The sequence below is a fragment of the Cricetulus griseus genome, chromosome 6 (genome assembly GCF_003668045.3).
Source record: "Cricetulus griseus strain 17A/GY chromosome 6, alternate assembly CriGri-PICRH-1.0, whole genome shotgun sequence".
Taxonomy (NCBI): Eukaryota; Metazoa; Chordata; class Mammalia; order Rodentia; family Cricetidae; genus Cricetulus; species Cricetulus griseus.
In genome coordinates, this window is record NC_048599.1 from 65,399,228 (window position 1) to 65,418,185 (window position 18,958).

General features: G+C 39.3%; 1 protein-coding gene across 1 annotated transcript in view; it reads left to right on the plus strand.

Annotated features, from left to right (window-relative positions):
* The window catches only part of Ryr3 (ryanodine receptor 3), a 465,461-nt gene that overhangs the window by 117,595 nt on the left and 328,908 nt on the right, over nucleotides 1–18,958 (plus strand). The window contains 1 exon segment of the mRNA XM_035447052.1: nucleotides 12,943–13,050. Within this exon segment, the coding sequence (XP_035302943.1) occupies nucleotides 12,943–13,050 (108 nt within the window).

The following is an 18,958-nucleotide window of genomic DNA, read 5'->3' on the forward strand; positions in this document are numbered from 1 at the left end:
AATAAGTCCCAGTGGCTTTACTTGGGAGCTGGTTGGTGGCCCAAAGAAAATTCTAACTACAGCTTCGGGAAAGAGCACGCTCTCTCCATGTAGGATACCTCCATTCAAATCCCTGTTTTAAAATTGTATTTTAGCCCACTTGTAAATTAGACTTCTGAATGACTTTTTCCAGCTTTCTCTGTGTTACTTGTCCCTCTCCCACCTCTCTTCTTTTCCAACCTAACGAGCCCCTCCTCACCTCCTGCAGCCACTGTCCAGCAATACTAACTGCGCACAACAGCTGTATTTTAAATGTCTGTGAGGAAGGCTGCATGCCCCGTGAAAAATATGAACATTTAGAACTAATGGTTTCTCTGAGATATTAGGAGGTCATCGAGGAGCATTTAACTAAATTATCTGTGGAAAGATAACAGAACTTTTTCTGTCTTTGAGAAAAAAAATATTTACAACCCTATTTTCACAAAGACTTTGGAACACTGTGAGTTTTATGAATATCTGCCCGTGTTCCTTGCCAACTTCTCAAAGGCCAGAACTCAGTTTGTAGTCATATGCTTATTTCCCTAAAAACAAAAATACCACATAGGGGGTGAAAAAAGTATGTCTAACTTAGAATTTTGGTTCAGTTTAAGAGTAGGAAAAAGGGACTGGGGGGAGGGGAGATCCTAACATTGAGGAGCCAAGCTATTGTTCTTGCCCTTAGTTGCCCTAAGCTCTGTTTCCACTTTTTCCCTGCATCTGTGAGCTTCATGAAGCTACTACAGCATTCAGAGGCAAGGCTGGCACTGAAGATGCTCCCTAAGCAGCCAGTAGTACTGATGAGGTATGCAGCTCTGAGTACAATGCAGCAACTCAGTCTTCTGTTAGCCTTCCACTCCAGTGTGCCACTTCCTCAGCTCTCCTGGGAACCTCATGTTAGTCTCCATCTTCTTCCTGTTATGCAACTAGAAGGCCACGCAGATGCACATTCTCCCTTCCTGGTTGCTGCTGGGTACCACTCTGTGACAATAGAGAAAAGTCTCACTATGGTTTCTGAATTCTGTAAGAACAGCTTTCATTATTACCCCAAAGAGAAGAGGAGTGTGCTGACTAGTTTTATGTCAATTTGACATGAACTGGAGTCATCTGAGGGGAGGGAACCTTGGTTGAGAAATTGCCTCCATAAGATCAGGTCATAGGCAAACCCAGAAGGCATTTGCTTAATTGGTGATGTAGGAGGGCCTAACCCACCCCTGGGCTGGTGGTCCTGAGCACTATAAGAAAGCAAGCTAAGCAAGCCTCTGTGACTTTAATGCAGAAGGTCTTGTCTTCAGGCTCCTACCCTATTTGAGTTCCTGTCTTGGCTTCCCTCAGTGGACTGTGATTGGGGATATGTAAGCCTTCCCTCCCCAAGTTGCTTCTAGTTATGGGGTTTCATCACAGCAATATGAACTATGACTAAGGTTAAGTGAAACAGCAAAGGAATATGTGGGAGAGAAAATCATGCTCTTCGTGCTTCCTATGAACATGAAAGGAAGTTTAAGGCTAAAACATGAACATTATCTTGAGGCTAGACATTACTTCTCCCCTTTTAACTTAGCTTTGCTCTATCTATCTCCCCGTGTTTGCTAGCTTTTGTTTTCCCAGTCTCATCACCCCGTGTCCCACCTTCCTCCCTGGTGGATGTTTAGACCCCCAATTTATTCATAAACCTATCTTTTATTGGACACTCTGCCCTTCTCTCATCCTTATTTCTGTTATTTGAATGTGCAAGCTTTTCAGAATAACACCTTCAGACTGTCTCATCGCAATGCCAGCTGAAAGCTAGAATGCCAGGGTTCTATTAGGCATTTGTGGATCCTGTTGTAGGACCTGTGATAATCACAGGTATAGGTTTCAGTTTTACACCTTACATATTCTATATTCATTTATACATTTGATATATTTTAGAACCTCAGGAGAAGTCAGTGCTTTAGGGATGTCTGCACATCAGCTATAGGTATTACTGCTGCTTCTCTCGAAGCCACAAGTTTCAAGTTGCCATCTATTGGCACCATAGTTGTTTAACATGCCAGCCATGTACTGCCAGGCAGAAAGAAAAAGTTGGCTCAATAGAGAACCAAATCAACCATCCAACCTGTCACTTATGCTTTTCCCAGCAAGTATTTTATAAACCAGCTGCCCAACATTTTTTTTCCTATTCCTTGGCGCTCTCTCCTCTTTCTTATTTTTAAGAACATGAGGTTTACATCATTGGTTTCCACAGGCTCTTGATAACAGTGTCCCTAACTGCCAGAAATAATGGTATTTGGCACATTGCTGGTTTCCAGGATACTTCAGTGTTCCTTCTAGCTGCAACCAAGTCAGAGAAGATCTCTTCTTATAGGGTCAGTTGTTTAAAGTAAGTTGTTATGCTTTGATAAGTGAAGTGATTTAAAGAAGGCTCTAGATTGAGTATCAGCATCTCAGGGACCTGCTTTTGCTTATTTGGTCCTGATGTTCTGCAGTATCTCTTGAATATGAGTCGGAGAACCACTGCACAATCACTTGGCTTCCTCTCAGAGAAGGGTTCCTGAAACATGAATTGTAGCACCCACCCTGAGGGGATTCTTGAGCAACTGTGTCTTAGCAGTAGTATATCCAGAACAAGATAATATTTACATTAGCTTTTATTTAAAAATCCTTGGGCATTTCCAAGAGGAACTGATGTTCCAAACATCACCCTCATCTAAGTTTGTAAATAGTCTCACTGGAAGAAGCTGGATTTCCATGGCTTTGTCAACGAACATGGTTCAACCAGCTGGAATGTCAGAGCATGGGTAAAGACGCAGTTATGAATGGTTTTCCCTGGGTTATCATCTTAGATTAGTGTTTCTCTGCAAGACTTTTGTGGGGATTTAATTTCCTTGAATTTTGAGTCCCTTACTTCCCAGTAACAGTGGCATTTCTCTCAAGTGTTTCTGCAAGCATCCTTCCTACTTAATGTGTTTACTGAAGCTTATTGCCACAAGCTTTTTTTATTTTATTAAGTATTCACATCTCTTGGAATTTGATAGTGTTCTCTTTCCCTTGAACATGAGTAGCATATTCCAGTCCCTTCCATCTGAATCTTCTCAGGTCAGTGCAGCACCCACAAGCTGTACTGCACCTGTGACAGGAAATACTTCATCTTCCAGACTCGCTTGGTGCCATGGTTCTCAGGACAGCTCACTCACCCAAGAGTAACCCTGGAGTCTGGCTTTTGCTGACAGCATTGCACTCCTGTGGCAGGCTGCCCAACCATCAAAAGGAGACTTCTTTACTTCCTTTTGATTTTTTTTTCCTGGTTATCTCCACTAAAGCATTCCTCTAGCTTTGAGTTTCAATTTTAAGTACATTCAGATGCAAGAGAAATGGCCAAGTTAAAGAAAAAAACCTTAGGGTTCAACTTTTTTGAATAGTATATGCACACGCACATAAACAAAAAAGTATGTGCATATGTATTTTAAAAGACCCACTATCCTTTGCCATAGTTATTTTTTTAGTAACTTAAGGTGTTGTGCATTTTAACTTTATTTCAAGATTATAGGTCCTAACAGAAACAGATAAATTACTCAAATTGCTTTAAATCATGATGTGACAGGCTTAGCATTTGCAAGTGTATGTCTGGGCCCATCAGCAGCAGAGTTGAACAAAGAGAAAGCTTACCTAGTTAACTGATGTGGGATTTCAGAACTTCACAAAGCCAGGCATAATCTTACCTGCCAGGAATTTTCTAAAGCTATAAGCATACCAGAACTTCATTCTGCAGCTTTTAAATTCCCAGTAACTGTTATGTAGTGGACATGTCTTTCTGAGATAATAAAAAAAATCCAATATGAAATTTTGAACTTGATTTTAAAGCAAGAGATTGGGGAGAGAGGTGGCCTGGTGAGATTAGAATTCTGAAAAGTTCATTTTCTCCTCCGGGATACTGATGCAAAATGAGTTGGAAAGTTGGGTTTGAAATTCAAGATATAGGGCCAGGTGGTGTTGGCACATGCCTTTAATCCCAGCACTCGGGAAGCAGAGGCAGGTAGTTCGAGGCCAGCCTGGTCTATAAGAGCTAGTTCCAGGACAGCCTCCAAAGCCACAGAGAAAACCTGTCTCAAAAAACAAAACAAAACAAAAAAAGAAATTCAAGATATAAATGGCCCAGCAGAATGGTGGAGGGACAACAGTTAATAATAAATTGGTAACATTTTGTGTGTAAGTGGAAGACAGGAGCTCCTCTTTAAGTTCTCCAAGACAAAGTAGTATAAGGAAATGAAAGTCTTAACTTTACCTGAATTGGTCAGTACATATGGTATACCTGTTTGAAACATAACCCTGTGACAAATTTATAAGGACAATTATTACAAGTTAATAAAAAAATTAAGCTGTTTATGCATATGAAAATTTCTAACTACTCTGATCGCTACATATTATATATAGAAAGGCGGTAGTGGATCAAATTGTTACATTGTACCTAATAGAATATAACAATTAAGTATATAAAATTTACAAAAAGAGTTAAATATTCTTTTCAGGAAGGTGGTTTGGAAGAAGCCTTTCAGCCTTTCTTTCAGTTTCTTCATGTATAAAACATTTCAATCTCATCCCCAAAGAGGTTTGAGGTAAGAATTAAGTGTGATGTCTGGTACAAGTTATGTGGATAGGTACATTATACATATAAAATTGCACTGATTTATTAATGGAAAACCAGACAGATGATACATAGATAGCTGGATGGATTCGATTATATACTTATTTCTTTGCTCACTACATACATGTGGTCAAATTCCTCTGTATCTTAATTGACCTACTTCTAATGTGGTTCTAAAACAATTAGACATCTTTTTTGTTTGTTTGGGTTTTTTAGAAATCCAGAAGCTAAGCAAAAACTTGGCTTTAAACTTTCACCATCTACTTTACTTTATAAGCTATCAACAACTTTTAGGGGTAATATTTAGATTTGAAAAGCACTTAACTGTATGAATATTTAAGTAAAATCTTGTTGGTGTAGAAGGTGGGTGTTTGGTTGACGAGTAGTTCTGCTTTTGAATTATAAGCACAGTACAAATAATTATGCATTATCAATAATTTATTGGAAGTTTATAATGAGCTCATGTCTCCTGTAGGTGGATGACATAATGTCTGTATATTCAAAGTTCTTGAATACAAAATGTGCACCCACCCCTGTATGTCCTGATGCTGTACCACAAGACACCAAATTCATGCCGGTTCCAGTAGGGGCTAGTTGACTTGGCATATATTTTAAAAGAAGAGAATGGTTTTCTATACAAAAAAAAAAGCTTGGGGAATATTCTTATTCTTGTCTTTGAGTAGAGCTACATTGAGCCGTTCTGAGGACAGGGTTATCATTCCTTTTTGAGACAGTGTAGTAAGATGGAATACACACAATGGATGTAGAAGGTAGGCTACTAGGGACTGGGGCCAGCGTTGTACAAGCAGACATAGTGCTCCTTGAGAAAGCAACTTCCTTTGTCTACACAATTTAAAATACAGGACAACGAACACCAGCTGTATTTGTTCCTTGACTTTGCAATCACAAACAGAATGAAAAAGTAAAAGGGGATGTATTCATCAGTTTTTGATGTTGTAGCAAAATATCTGAGGCCAGGGCTTTATAAAGAAAATAAGCTTATTTAGTTTGTAGTTTGGGAAATTGAAAGTCTGAGATTGGTATTTGCATTGGTTTGGCTCTAGTAAAGGTGGGTAGCATTGTGGCAGGAGTACAAATGAGAGCGATCACACAGTGAGATAGGACAGATATTAAGAAAAAGTCAGTCTTTCTCTTTATAACAACTTACTCTTGTGGAAACTGAGGTTCCATGAGAACTATATTAATACCTTCCGAGAACAGAGTCTTCAATGACCCTAAACAACCCTGGCCCTAGTCGTCATCTCTCTCTTTTTTTTTTTTTTTTTTTTTGGTTTTTTGAGACAAGGTTTCTTTGTAGCTTTGGAGGCTGTCCTGGAACTAGCTCTTGTAGACCAGGCTGGTCTCGAACTCACAGAGATCCGCCTGCCTCTGACTCCCGAGTGCTGGGACTCTTTTTTTGGGGGGGTGGGGTTCGAGATAGGGTTTTTCTGTGTAGCTTTGGAGCCTATCCTGGCACTTGCTATGGAGACCAGGCTGGCCTCGAACTCACAGAGATCCACGCTCTGGAGACCAGGCTGGCCTCGAATTCACAGAGATTCGCCTGCCTCTGCCTCCCGAGTGCAGTCTTCATCTCTTAACAGTGATTTAACTTTGAAATTACTATTTCAATTAATGGGATTATTAGACAGAAAGGAACAATATACAAAACACAGAAAATATAAAGAGGGCTTACCTTAACCACTTATTAAACAAAAAATTGAATTCTGTCTATGCACAAAAGGCCTTTCTTGTTTGGTACAAAGAAACGTCTTTATCTCTTCTGACAAAGCTCCTACCCAGGTGACTTTCTTTCTTTCTTCCTTTCTTCCTTTCTTCCTTTCTCCCTTCCTTCTTTCCTTCATTTCTTCCTTTCTTTCTCCCTTCCTTTCATTCTTTCTTTCTTTTTTGCTGGACACACATACCCTTTTTTATATCAATCTCAGTTCCCTCTCCTTCCCATCCTCCTATGCCCCCACTGACACAATCACAACATCCCCAAAAGGGTTCAGACCAGTCTTCATATACCAAGCTTCTTAACATAGTAGTGTTTGTATGTATGTGTCTTTGTATGTGTGTCTTTGTGTGTATGAGTTTATGGATGTGTGTGTGTCTTTGTGTGTGTGTTTGTATGTATGAGTATGTGTATATGTGTGTCTTTGTGTGTGTGTGTATTTGTGTGTGTTTGTGTGTATGAGTGTATGTATATGTGTGTCTTTGTGTATGTATGTGTATATGTATGTCTTTGTCTATGTACTTGTTTTGTTTATAAAGTATCATGCTGCACAAAGACTTCTTCAAATAGGTTAAAGCTTCATTAAAAGATAGGAACCATGTCTTTCTTTGCCTATATGGTCTCACCATCCCTTGGTCTTTCTGATTGCTATTTACACCCTAGGCCACCAATGGTAATCTGGTCACCCTCTTTCCTTATTTCCCATATCCAATTAGTCACCATGCCACATCTTTTTAAATTATTTTAAGATTTTCTAAATACATCCATTATCTCCATTCCTACTGCCATTTCTTTAGTTCAAGCCATTGCCTACTAAAATTATCTCCTAATTTGCCTTTCCCTTGGCCTAGATCACTTTAAAGTATACCTGCAATGACTTTTCAAAGATGCAAAATGAATCCTATTACTTCCTACATAACTTTCTTTAGTGTTAGCCATTGCTGTAAAGATAACTTCTTTGAATATAAGGAACAAGACACCATCGCTTACTTATTTTACCTCACTGCTCATTTCCTAGTCTTGGTAGCTCTACCCTGACAAAAATATTTCCTTATAAACCATCAACTCTTCATGCACCCATCCACCTACCCCACCCCTCCCACCGTACTATTGATACCTTTGCCCACTACCACCACCTTCAACGTGGTTCTTCTGGTAGCCTTCCTTACTTAAATATGAATACTCTGTCTCACAAAAGTGTCTCTTGTTTCCCTAAAATTCCACTAGACCAGAAAGTCTTGAAGGTTAGAGACTTTGCCTTTATTCTATACAAAATAATGACAGAAGTTACAAATAAATGGATATTTAAATCAACTATTGAGACTTCAACTCATCATTCTTTATTGAACATTATATATCATTAAGTATTTACTAAACACAAGCCTCAATTTTTAACTTTTAAAAAAATATTAAAAACTTATTATAAGGAACTTGCAAGTCAAAAACGTCATACAGTGAAATTAACTAGACCCAAAGTCTTTACATGTCCATGAACTTCTATTAGAATAGCCATTCTGAAGCTGTGGAGATTGACACTGGAATTTTCACTTGCACTATCAAATGTAATTTGATGCACTTATCCACCACCCAAAAAATGTATATAACAGAAAAAGTAGAAAAACAATTAGCATTATGTCCTCTTTCATAACTAAGGGTCCATTGCCTGCATTCAGTTTTTAAGTTCTTCAAACCTAAAATATTTATCTGAAGAGATACTACTTTACAGAGCAGAAAGATAAGGAGCAGAAAAACCAAATTACTTGCTTGACAACATTAGCTAACAACTTTTAGGACAGAGATTTGAACTCAGGCTGTCCTACAATAATGTCACTCTACACAGAGCTTTCTAACTTGCATTGGGAGCCATCTATTCACCTAAAGGATACATCACTGAGATATGGCACTGTGTGAACGGATGAATTAACAGAGAAGTCAAAGAAGATCATTACAATTGGAAAAGAAAATGTTAAATCCTGAGCAGCAGGTCTGGAGGAATGATTCAGTCAGGGAGGCTCAATGCACTTTGTCCATAGCTGCAGTTACTATCGGCCATACATATATTGATGGCATTAGGGGATTACAGAGAATGGAACATGTACTATTTTACCTACTAGGGTTCTAAGTAAAATCAGTCCAGTTTTTCAAACAGCCCACTGCCTATTAAATAGTTTGACTTCAGGACATCAAAACCTGGGCAGGTGAAAACAGACTGCGGTTAACTTTATGAGAGAGAGGTGTTGACTCTCCTCCTTGTTATTGACTCATTGCTTCATTTCTTTGAAGTCTTTGCTAGTATGTTACTTCAACGTGGAGTGCCTCCTATGGGGTACTAAAGAAATGTGAAATGCTCTACTGATAGAGGCAGCAGATTCCCACCAGCTAGGGTGCAGCAAGCCTCAGAAAAATTATGCTGGCGTGTAAGTTTACAGAGCATGGGGGATAAATAGACCCACCCCCCTGCAATTTTACACATAGTGGGACTAGATGAATACTTGTTCCTAGCTTTCAAAGGCCCTGGCATCTCAAGGTTTTCTGTAGGACACTTTGAAATGAAATGCTTGCATAGGCTAAGGACAGGGCTGGGAGAGTGATGAGGAACTATTTCAGAACAGATGTCAACAGAGTGTTTCTCTCCGTGCTGAAAATCATCAAATAAGTGCCCGATGTCTGGCAGACAGAGTGACTGAGGCACAGGCTCCAGAGCATGGAGACAATGAGCTGGCCTCCTGAGAGACTCTCCTGGATGCAGACAAATGAGCTTTGATGAGCTAGTGGCCTTTGCTCATTCTTCAGGGGTGGAGAAGTAGGAACTCAGTCCAGTTTGGAGTTTAATTAAGGATGGCAGCTGGCATAGCAGGTCAGATGATTCTGTGCTCATTCATGTCACAAGTTGCATTTTGTTTTTCTCCAGATATTTCTGTTACTCTGTTCCCTCCCTTGACACTGCCCACACATTATTCTGTGTGCTATTAAAGTGATATGATGACTCTCCTAAATATAAAGAGTTGCAGGCAGGGACCACATGCTAGAGATACAGAAACAAAACCATAAGGATCTGTATGGCTCTCCCATCCTCTTAATGCAAACCATCCTCTATTTAAATGCACCTGTTCATGCCACTCATAAAACTAAGAGTTCTTTGGTAATTTTAGTACCTTGAGGGAAAGAACAGTTACAATTGTAGCATGCCAATTGTCCATGTTATCATCAACCCTTCCTCTTAATGAATGATGGCAGAGACAAGAACTTCTACCTCCACTCCAAGCAAACCACACTGAGAGAAAAGTTTGAAAGATCAGGTAATCTCCTGTAAGAAAAAGTCTCAGATACTTGGGGCTTTAGAGGGAATTGATTAAATAGGTTGGTTATTAAAGACATTCATAATGAGACTATTTAAATGACTAGTCCAAAAGCCCCCGTTTCAAATACGAACTTCAACTGCAGATATTTCTGAATGGAAAATCTCCAAATCACATGGTCTAAAGAAGTCAAGGAAGAAGAAAGACTGAGTGATTCTGTATTCTAATCTGGTGACATAAAATCCAGGTAGATACAGCTCTATGCAATTCCCTAAAATGGCATATTTTGGGATAGTGTGTTCAGTGATATGCTTACAGCATAAAATCTCCAGGGAAATACTTGATCATATAATTGCATACTGCTTACAATAGTGTTACAGTGCTCTGCTAGATATGAGACTCAGCTGCCTTCTGTCTTGAATCCCATGAAAATGAATTAACCTCCTTCTTTAGGAATAAACTTTGAAAACAAAGAAAAAGCCACTGTGAAATAAAGACACTGAGACATTCTTTGTAAGTGGTAGCCTTTCTCCTTGGTTAAACCGCTGTGATGAGAACCAGAAAAATTCCTGTTCTACCAGAATTCTAGAACTAGGCTTTTAGATTTCCTGATTAGATTTCCTTTCACCTGTGGAGAAAGCAGAAACAGAAAAATAGTCCCTAAAATCCTTAGTAGAAAGGTACTTCAAATTAGAAGTCACCATAGCTAATAGCCTTTGGGATAGGATGGTCCATTTCTAGAGAAATATTTTAACAATGGGGTCTTAAAGCTTTATTGAAAACATTCCCAGCAGGTCCAACATATAGGACATTATCTTACATTTAGAACAGCAAGTTCTTATTTTTTCAGGACATTGAGGTTGGGAAGAGATGAGAAATACACAAACACAGGAAAATAAAATTAACTTAAAGCAGTCAATTCCATTATCTTTGTTTTTTAAGTGGAAAACACAAGTCTGGGAAGTTATCTAACTCTTAGTAATGGGCTACCTTTACCTTTAAATCAGAATCCATGGAAACAGCTTTGCCTGTTTTGAAGCATTAGGAATAGCTGTCAGTTGCTGTTTCCAATTCTGAAGAACAGACGGTGGGGGGTTGGGGGACTGCTTTTCTGTTCTTCTCAAAGGAAAGATGTATTTGAGAGACACAGTTTAAGTGGTTTACTTAGCAAAGCAAGCACTCCAAAGAGAGACTGGAGTGGGCTGTCCCAAAGCAGCATGACAGCACAGTGGGTTCTATGCTGTGTACTGTTTCAAAGGTTTTATGAATATTTATGAGGTATATGGGACGTGCTTGGGATAAGGTGACCCCTTTCCCTCCCAAACTATGGTAGACCAGATCTCCTATTTGAATATGTTTTTCCCTTCTGTTTCTCTAGAAAAATTCACAAAGATGGAGGAAGTGTTCCATCAGAAGCCCAAAAGCCAAGGTCTTTTGAGGATACATAGACATTATTAGTACACAGGTGGGGTGATGCTCAGGCTCAGACAGCTTAACATCCGCATTGAGGACATGTGCCCACAAAGGATATTCTGACCATCATACACAGCTACCTGGACACAGCTGTGCTTCTCTTGGTTATTTCATGGCTAACTCCTTTTTGAGACAGCTCAAGATTATTTTGATTCAGGTCATGACTCTGTCAGTTAAGACATTTTGTTATCTATATTATTTTTCTTTAAACAGGTTTTATGTTGGAGGCTGACCCTAGTGCTTTACAGTAGACTAGTAGGCTACTCAGGAAAAAAAAAAAAAAGAAGAAGACATAGGTTGTCTGTGAGACTCCTTCTGCCAGCACCACCTCTCATGTCCATTTTCCACCTCACAGCCCCACATTTCTCGTTGCTGTTATTCTCATCATGCTGATGTACTATCAGAGGAAGGATGGCATTTAAGACAGTCACAAGATGTAGTTCCAAGGAGGAGGGTATACTATTATGAAACTGGACTATAAGGTCCTGAGGGCAATGGTCTTGTTTTTTTTTTTTTTTTTTTATAACTTTCTCAATATCAAACACTGTATTTACAGAAATGCAGTACTTAATTATTTGCTAATCTAAAATGTCTTAATTTGGAAGCCCATTCCACATAGAGAGATACTCTCTTAGCCTAGTCACATGGAGGAGGGCCTAGGCCCTGACCCAAATGATATGACAGACTTTGAAGATCCCCTGTGGAATGCCTCACCCTCTCTGGGGAGCAGAAAGGGGTTGGGCTAGAGGATCAGAGGGGGCAGGGAGGAGGGGAGGGAGAGGGAACTGGGATTGACATGTAAAACAAGCTTGATTCTAATTTAGAAAAAAAAGTCTTAATTGTAGAAAAAAAAAATCTTTACTCTCTTTGTTAGTATTGGTAACAGTATAGAACTAAACATGTGAACCCTAGAAACAGACTGCCTCCATGTGAATCTGTCTTAGCCAAAAACAGTACTTTTACAGATGACCTGAATGTTCTCTGCCTTAGTTTCCTGGGTTATTGACTGGGGCATTCAGAGTGCCTATCTTACTGAATGCTTATACAGACTAGGTATGGTAATGTATGTAGGACATTTAGAAGAATGCTTGGCATGGATAACATGCTCACTTGATGAGTGTCAGCTATTAGCAGCCATATGCAAGGGAGGTCCCTTAGTCATTGGTAAGAAATATCCAGAACAAATGCTAATATGACAAAAACTGATCTCTGTTAAGTGATTCCAATACATTAGAATGGGTATTATAGGGATCATAAGTTCTTGGGTGGACTTTTTCTTGTTTAGACCTATGTTTATGTAGCTTTTAATCTCCTTGCTGCCTCTTTATGCATGCCAAACCCAAGTTTTCTTCACAAACAAACAGGTTTCCTATGGTGGACTTTGTAGTCTAGAGCCACACTTTCTCTAGTTCTGTCCTGTGAATTCTTGTGGTTGAGACATCAGTGGATATGTTCCTTTGGCCTCACTTAGTCTTGAGTGTAGATGAACCTTTCCTTTCCTTCCTGTCCCTTCTTCAGCGGGGCTGTGTGTGCTCTTCAGCCTTACGGACCAGGACCATCAGGCTTCACTCAAGTTGATCCTGACCACTGTTCCCTTGGAGCTTTACTTCCTTTCATCCTTCACAATCCAGCTTAAACCCCATCTTAACTTAAATAAGGCAAAGCTGCCTTGTTACATTTCTCTCCAGCCAGCCAGCTCTCATTTTAGTTTGTAGGTGCGAGTGCCTTCGTGAGGCCACTGTGTGACTGATCCCTGGCTGATATGAGCAGGCATCCTCACTCTGGTTTTATTTCCACAGTACATTCCTCCAGATCTCTGTGTCTGCAATTTCGTGCTGGAACAGTCCTTATCTGTCAGAGCACTGCAAGAAATGCTTGCGAACACCATTGAAAATGGCGGAGAAGGGGTAAGTACCTGAATTGTGTGCTGGGGTTGCATTAGACACCCCACAGCCACAAAGCATATTTGGCATTTCATCCTTCCAGTTTAGGACTGGAGAACCTCCATATAGAGTTAGGAAACGTTTTTTCCAAGTTTAGATACCTCTTACTCAGCGACTCTAATTCTTTCTCCTTTAAAATGACCAGTTCCCACGGAAAATAGATGAGCATGCCCTGATGCTGGCTAGGTTCCCCGCGCCCCCCCCCCCCTTACCACCAAGCCTACCAGGGAACATGGAGAGGCCAAGAGCACCTTGAGACTAAAAATGCCTGTGAGGCAGGTGATTTTTTTCCATGGAGAATCTCACTGAGATTGTATAACTCTGGGTCAAATGCAACCCGGTTACAACAGTTAAGAGAAATCTCCTGTAGAACTCAGGCTGACTTCATTGATGATGATCAAATCCAGGGCTGCCTTAAGACTCTGTTGTCACAACTGTTAAACTGAGAAGCGTGTTTTGTTATCTTCCAGAAGAATTTTAAGCTAGGGAGTTATTGCCCAGGTATTCAAGAATAATTTTTTTATTTTCCTATTCCCTAATAACACACTCATTAATGTCTATTTATCATCAAATACTGTAATTGTACTGCCTAGATATTCAAATCCAATATCTCTACCTCATTCCCCATGCTCCACCTGAAGATCCTCTGTCTTCTGAGACACTGCAAGAGCCTACTAATTGTCTTCATTCCATTTGTACTGACTGCCTCTTCCCAGTCTTCCCCTCAGTAGTCATGAATTCCTTTCTAAAAATGCATGCCCAATTAATCATATTCCCTTGCTTTAAATTCCTTCATTTCCCTAGTACTTGGAGATGAATCCCAAACACCCCACCACAGCTGAAAGCCCTACATAATTTGAGCCCCATTCATCTTTCTGACTCATCTGTCACTACACCCCACCCAATACTCAGTGTCCCAGACCCACTAAACTCCTGCCACTGCCTCCACTATGCCCGTCCTCTTTGCCTCTGATGCTACCTAGCAGCTATTTCCTCAGTGTGCAACAGCATTCCTCCTCCTCTCTCTTCCCTTGTGTAATCCCCCCTCATCCTTCAAGGAACCAGTTTAGCTATTAGATCAGCCCAGACGCCTCCACTGACCCTAAAAGTGTGCTGCATGGAAGACACGAAGCTTTTCTATGGCCCTTCTCTTCACTCTGCACTCTCATTATAAGTATTAACTTCTCCTGTCCCAGAGAACTTACTGCTCAGGGGGGAGGAGCAGTTTGCAGTTATGAAGAAGCATAGTTTATTCTATTTTGACCTTGATAAAGTTGTTCACAATACATGCTGAAGAAACAGTGACCGTAGACATGATTGAATTTATGTTTACATTTTGGTCATTTTCCAGACCTTAATGTGATCTTAGATAAGAACTCTAAACACTTAGAGAGAGAATGTTCTTACCTATACAGTTAGAGTATCTCCATCTCCAGGATCATAAATGCCCAAAAGTTTGTGGTAATTCATTTTTCTGCTTAGATTAATCTGGCTTAGTTAATAACATAATAATAACATTCTCTGTTTCTCAGAGCATTGACATGAATGAGATCCTTTTGTCACCCTTGACTTCACTTCCTCCTCCTTGCATTGACCTCAGCACTCCATGTCTCCATGTACCCCACCAAGCATTGCCAGTTTGATGAAACAACAATAAAATACATGCTTATTCTTTTTCTAAGATTAATCATATCCAAATATCTTTGATGAGAAACCTGACTGATTTTAAGTATCATCCTTATTGGTGTCAAATAAGACCTACCCTGCTCAATCCTGACCACTTAATAGACCCAGAATAGGTAAAGTGAGTTGAGTTGAGAGGGATGCCCAGAGTGATTCCTTCACTATTGTCTTATCCTGTTGTGTTCAAAGAGAATATTCCAAAGGGATACTTGATATTTATCCCTTAGCTTGAATCACTCAGAGAATCATATAAATAAGAAAGTAAACTTCTTTCTCGCAAAGAATTTGATCCACCGGTCTTAACTTGGTCTTAAACAAGGACCAGTAACAAATAAAATAAAAGACCAATTTAAAGAAATTGAAACCTTAGTTCTAGAATATATTCAACAAGGACTCCTCAATTACTAGCTATGCTATAGCAGAGGTTTATTTAAAATAGTCTTATTTTTAACATGCATCTGTTCCTTATAATATTTAGATAACTATATATTTAATCTCACTGAAGGAATCTACTCTTTTGAAAACTCATTCAAAATAAATGATCCATGACATTTTATTATTAATTATCCATTCGATAAAATAGTCACAATATTGATTTTGTCTCCAAAATTTATCATATTGCCTTTTGTGATATTTTACCAAATATAAACAAGATCCAATAGTTATTTCCTATCTTATTATTGTTGTTGTTATTATTACTATTCTGCACTGGAAATCTTAGAGATAGAAGGAGAAGAATTGTTTAAAAGACAGATCACAAGTGGGAACAGTATCCTCAGAATTATAGTTTTAGCATCCATTTGATGACTCTACAAAACAGTTACCTGGATAACAGCTTCAGGCACTAGAACCTACTTGCAATACTCTCACACTTCCATCTGGGCTCTTCATCTTTAGTGTGAGAAATGCTATTTTTATATAATCTCTCGAGTCTGTTTGTTTTGCTTTCCTGAAGTGACTGTGCACATTTACTATTAGCTGTTAATTTGATTTTAGAAGATAATACTCAGCAGGGAAGAAAAAGAAGTTTGAAAAATAAGAAGGAAAAATAAAGAAGGAAGTGAGCTAACACGACAGAGCATAATGAGACTCGGGGGAGCCTGAGGATGTGTGAGCAGGACGCTGGCTCCTTTTGATGACATGCCATTCTGTTTGGAAATGGCCATTTACTGCTTTTAAATAAGTATTACTTTCAGTAATGATCATGACTGCCACCAAACAGAATGCCTTGAAGAGTGTAATTTTTTTCGCCTTCTAGTCAAAAACTGGTCCTTGTGTACTGCACCTGTTCACTGCTGTGTAGCAACTGGGCATTTTAAAAAATGATTTTGGTTGTTTGCTCTTTGGCGTGATGAGTGTACAGAAGCTTTGTGCAAGGATTTACCATTCTGCAGCAATTTCTCTCGCTAACAAAAGTACCTGGCCAAATTTAACAGTGGAGAATTATTATTGAAAATTCCTTAGCTGCAGTGAGTGGTGTGTGAGAGCCAGCTCTAGGTTGAAAGGGAGAATTAATTATGAGGACCCTTGGGCAGAGAGGTCCAGTACCTTTCAGAGAGTGTCCAAGGTAATCTCACCTCTGGATCATCTCCTCCCCCACCTAATCCTATCTGATTTTATTTTGGGGAGATTACCAAGGAATAGGTATTTGGCATGAGGCCAACTCTATGGTGGATGCTTGAAGTAAAATGATTGTATGTAAATATTAAAGTATTTTCAGATTTTTCTTGACCTCTAGTTTATCTAATTTTCATGAGCATTTAGCTTATGTGGAGTCAAGAACAATGTCCATTTCCCTCAAAGTCCCAATCCCTTCACCTTCCAAGAATAACTAATTTATCATATAGCAACACACCTAAGAATCCCACAGATATATTTTCAGCCCTAAGTATCCTGACCAGGTGGTCTCTAGAATAAATTGTCTTTTTTCTGCCTGAACTCCCACCTCCCCAAAATTCACCCTTCCACACAGAGTGATATCAAAGAAGATCGTTGCTCACAACTGCTTCTCAGAGTGAATGGCTCCTCCCTTCATCTCTCCACTTCCTCCTATCACAGATTTTTTTCTTTGTTTGTTTAGCAAAATTCACAATCCAACAAAAGAAAGAGTCCCTTATGAAATGACCAGCTACATATCAAATCTAGTGCTGCCCAACTCCAAATGGATTCTGACATTAAATGACACAATGCCTCTAGAAATAAAAGCCCTTGCTTAACACAATTAACAACTGCACTTTTTCTGATAAGGGTTCTGACTTCATCAGTTTCAGGCCTGTACAACTAAAAGGATAAATTCAATATGTATGTGTGTACAGATGTATGAACACACACACAAACACACACACACACAAACACACACACACACAAACACACACACACAAACACACACACACAAACACACACACGTGTGTGGGTGTAAGGCTGTGGTTGCAATGCAAATGTTAATTTTATCTATAACCTGGAAGCTTAAAATTATGCTTGACTTTGTAAGCTTAAACATCTTGTATGCTAATACATTCAACCTTCTAACATTGATAGGAAATGTGACCTGGAAAGATATTACCTCTGAAGAGTCTTCATCATAAATATCCTCAAAGGGGTGCTTTTCTATTTCTGTGTGTTATGTACACAATAGCCATTAACTTTTCTAAAAGGAATTTCAGGTTTCTTTCATTTGTCCTTGTCCTTAGAGTGGGGAATACTACGCACAGAACATGTGCAAGAAAAATTCTCATATGTGATGTGGCATGCTTATCGTGCATTGACCCTTCTTGAAGATGGCTTGTCTGCCTGTTGAAAAACTAGGGCTGTTACCAGTAATCATGTCATCTTGTAAACAGCCCATGAGGCATAGACTTAGATTATGCTATTCATACCTTAAAGCATGATACTTTGCTGTAGATTTTTTTTTTTACCTTAGAGCCAAGTTCAGGACACTCAGCTATCACATAAAGTTACAGGAAATTGCATAACAAGAAAGAATCTGCTACGTCTGATGCTACCAGGTAGCAAATAACAAATCTTGTAGTCATTGATGAGAGTTTTCAGAAGGCTTTCCTTTAATGGCAGAACTCTTGCTGTTCCCAGATTTAGGAGCTACTTGTGAAATTCTCTAGAATGAGGAAGGCTAAATGAATATTTTCCACCTTCTTCCTGGGTCCCTGGATCTCCACAGACATCTCTATGTTACAAAAGCAAAGGAGCCACCCCCACCCCATCATCTAGTTTTAGCCTCTGAGTTTGAGGTCTTTGTATTCCCCTTCGAATTGTCAAAGGAAAACTTCATATTGAGAATGCATTTGATTAGGAAGAGAACAAGACCTGTGGAGGAAATGGGTGCATAATGGTGGATCAGCTTGATGCCCATTTACAATGTTAAAAATATTACACCTTTAAAAAGGATAAATAAATTGCTTAACGGCTCTACTCCAACAGTAGGTAATTCATTATGCCTTTGGAATATTTTATGAGGTTTTCTTTTTAGAAAAACTACAAGGTTCATATGGTGATATAATCCTAGCTTACCTGTATGTAGACAAAAACCCTAGAGCAGGGTAGCCAAGCTACACTGGAATAGCCACAGTAGATATGAAAATATGAACTTTCTTTATACGTGTTGGTAAAGGGCTCCTGCCCCAAGCTGTTCAAAACCTTGCTTTGGTGACTTTGTCAAAGACCCTTATTGCTTTGCCAGGTCCATTGCCTTTCAGAGTAGTAGCCCGAGGACAGCCCTCTCCATCACTCAGTTTGTAAAACCAGAACATCACATCATTCCATTCTTAACTGAAGATCTCATAGTGCAATGGTAGCATGTCTCATTCTATTAAATTCCTAATTAGTTTGACTTGACCTTGCTTTTTATTTAGAAGGGAGAAAATCAGTAACAGATTCTGAAAGCTGTCCCCATTCTTTTTTAATCCATAGCTGGTTATCAACTCATATGAAAGCAATAATATTTTTGTGTTCACACAATAATAGATCTCTTGGAAAATTGCTCTTACCCGCAAATGCTTGTCCAAACCTCTCTTTAAATCTGCCCTGCATTAGAATTCCCCTTGCAGATTTGCTTGTGGCAGGCTTGATGGCAAAGCTGGGAGACAGAAGGTTTAACTTGGTCCTAAGGCTGCAATCACTAACAAACGTAATTCTAGGCAAATCTCTCACAGATCTGGGACTTTTCTTGCAACCT